At 37.0% G+C, this 2,460-nt stretch overlaps 1 protein-coding gene across 1 annotated transcript in view; it reads left to right on the top strand.

Moving 5' to 3' along the window:
- Nucleotides 1–2,194, top strand: part of LOC107575651 (ESF1 homolog) — a gene marked incomplete at its 5' end in the record, with an annotated part of 5,949 nt that extends 3,755 nt beyond the window's left edge. The window contains 5 exons of the mRNA XM_016262017.1: nucleotides 167–347; nucleotides 430–526; nucleotides 647–735; nucleotides 812–961; nucleotides 1,125–2,194. Of these exons, the coding sequence (XP_016117503.1) occupies nucleotides 167–347; nucleotides 430–526; nucleotides 647–735; nucleotides 812–961; nucleotides 1,125–1,436 (829 nt within the window). The remainder of the gene's footprint in view (nucleotides 1–166; nucleotides 348–429; nucleotides 527–646; nucleotides 736–811; nucleotides 962–1,124) is intronic.
- Between the last annotated feature and the right edge of the window lie 266 nt (nucleotides 2,195–2,460).

Here is a 2,460-nt window from a genome sequence, read left to right as displayed (position 1 = left end):
AGTATAGAAATAGATTTCATTTTTTTATTAATAAATAAAAATATTTTATTAAATATATAAGTAATATAGTATTAAATATATATATATATATATACATATAATAAATATAAACTATATAATATGAAATAAAATAATAGATACATGTTATGCAATATTAACATATGTATATGTGTACTTTTTCTAAATGTCTAAATCTAAATATTCTTTTCATTGTTTTTTTAGGGCTGAAGGAAACAACTGAGAAGCTTGTGAAGAAGAAAATGGAGGGCAAAGATCAGTTGACTCCGTGGGAGCAGTACCTGCAGAAGAGAAAGGAGAAAAAGAAAGAGAAAAGGAAAGGAAAGAAGGTAAATGTGTTTCTGAGGAAATACTCATGTTTGTCCTTCATTTCTGTTCCTCTGACCTCACGTATGCTCTTGTCTTGTGCAGGAAGCGATGGAGGCGGAGCCTGCGATCAGTGATGATGAACTTCCTGCTGATGTTGACTTTAATGACCCCTTCTTCAAAGAAGAGCTCGGCTCGAAAGGTTAGTGACGAGTTTGCACTTGATTCCCCTCATGGTTTATAATATTCATCATGAGAGAGATTCTCACATTCCTTTTGGAAGTATTACATTGTTAGTGCTCTCTCTGCGTGTTCTCTGCAGCATCCCTGAAAAACAAAAAGAACAAGAAGAACAGCAAGAAGGATGAGGAGAGGACACCAGAAGAACAGGAAGAGCTGGAACGACAGAGGGTATGTTTCTCTGATGTTCATGAACGTGTGCTTGTGGGTATTGTATCATGGGTAACGGCTGTGTCATGGCGTCTAGGCTGAGATGGAGCTGCTGATGGACGACAATGAAAGCGACAAGCACAAACATTTCAACTACGACAAGATCGTAGAGCAGCAGAACCTGAGCAAGAAGAAGAGAAAGAAACTCGTGAAGAGCAACACGCCACTGGAGGAGGACGACTTCCAGGTCAGAGTCCCAAAATATCACCTTCACGGATTTAGTCATTTGTGACTTTTAAAAGAGCATTTGTGTGTGTGTGAGAATCACTGAATCAGAGTTTTGAATCAATTCCCTGAAGAACTGAATCAAATGTGTTGACTCTAATGCCATTTCTGCCGTGGTTCTCCAGGTGGACGTTCAAGACCCGCGTTTCCAGGCTATGTTCACGTCCCATCTTTACAACCTGGACCCGTGCGACCCGGGCTACAAGAAAACCAAAGCAACGCAGAGCATCTTAGAGGAGAAACAGAGACGCAGAGAGGAGCGACAGCACAGCCAGGAGGTGGCGGCGCTGAAGAGCAGAGCCGTGCAGGAGAAGGACAAAGCAGAGACGCCGTCATCCTCCACTGAAGCCTTAGACCCCAGTTTATCATTGCTTATCAAATCCATCAAGAACAAAACTGAACAGTTTCAAGCGCGCAAGAAACAAAAGACAAAATGACTCTTATAACAAGAGACTCGAGTCTGAAGTGGATTCATTGCTGTTTCATATAACAGGGTTCGTTTTCTGGAGTCACTTTTGTGACTAATTTGTGCTTGGAGACAAAATGAGACGTTTTTGATCAATAAATATCATACTTTCTCCTAGTTCAAAAATGTTCAAACATGTCTGCTTCAGACTTTTGTAATCGACCTGCCATTTTTGGATGAAAACATCAAGGGTTTGTTTCTTCCACTGTACACAAAATCTCATTGTACTCGTTTTGCTTGATGAAATGGTTCAGAACGGTGTATCTATGCTTCCCTAACCTGTCCTCCAGGAAGCCAAACTCTGCATTATTTGTATGACCCCCTCATCTAACACACCTGATTGAACTCGTTAGCTCATTAGCAGACTGCAAGAGCAGAATTTGACCCGCTGGAATTTGAGGCCAAGTGTATCCCATCATTCATCATGTGCTCTAAAATCATGAGATTTAAGGAAACTTTCCAGTATAAGTTAAATTAGATATTACATATACTTTTGTAAGTAAAATGTGAAGTGTGGCATATTTTATTGGCGCAGAGATGAGCATGTGTACGTCTTAAAATGCTATTTTGAATCCAAAGTAGGTCATAAGTGTGATTCGTGTAGATCCAGTAAGTTTTTTTCAAAATTGAAAAAGAGGTGGGTTTGCAAGAGTCACTCGTAATGAAATGAGAACCATGTTTTGTAATCATAAAAGAAAAGAAAAAAAATTTGTTTGAAAAAAAAATGCATAATTAGTATTGTAATTTTAGTGTTCTGTAAAAAATATTAAATACTATTTCTTTATTTAATTTACAGCCCAGTAGTAGTATTACTACTATAATAGTTTATTTCTTTAATGTTTCATTAAGTTTTTGCAATTTAACAGAATAAACATGATATCATCATCATATTATTACTAATTAATGCTTAGTAGTAGTAGTAAGTTTAAGTTGAATTGTGATTTTTTTTTTTGTGTAGACAAAATTAAACTAAATGTAGAAAAAAAAAAAAAAAA

Source organism: Sinocyclocheilus grahami, unplaced genomic scaffold (genome assembly GCF_001515645.1).
Source record: "Sinocyclocheilus grahami isolate Dianchi unplaced genomic scaffold, SAMN03320097.WGS_v1.1 scaffold2785.1, whole genome shotgun sequence".
NCBI classification, from domain to species: domain Eukaryota; kingdom Metazoa; phylum Chordata; class Actinopteri; order Cypriniformes; family Cyprinidae; genus Sinocyclocheilus; species Sinocyclocheilus grahami.
The sequence above is the reverse complement of the archived record's forward strand: the minus strand, read 5'-3'. Positions and strand labels throughout refer to the sequence as shown.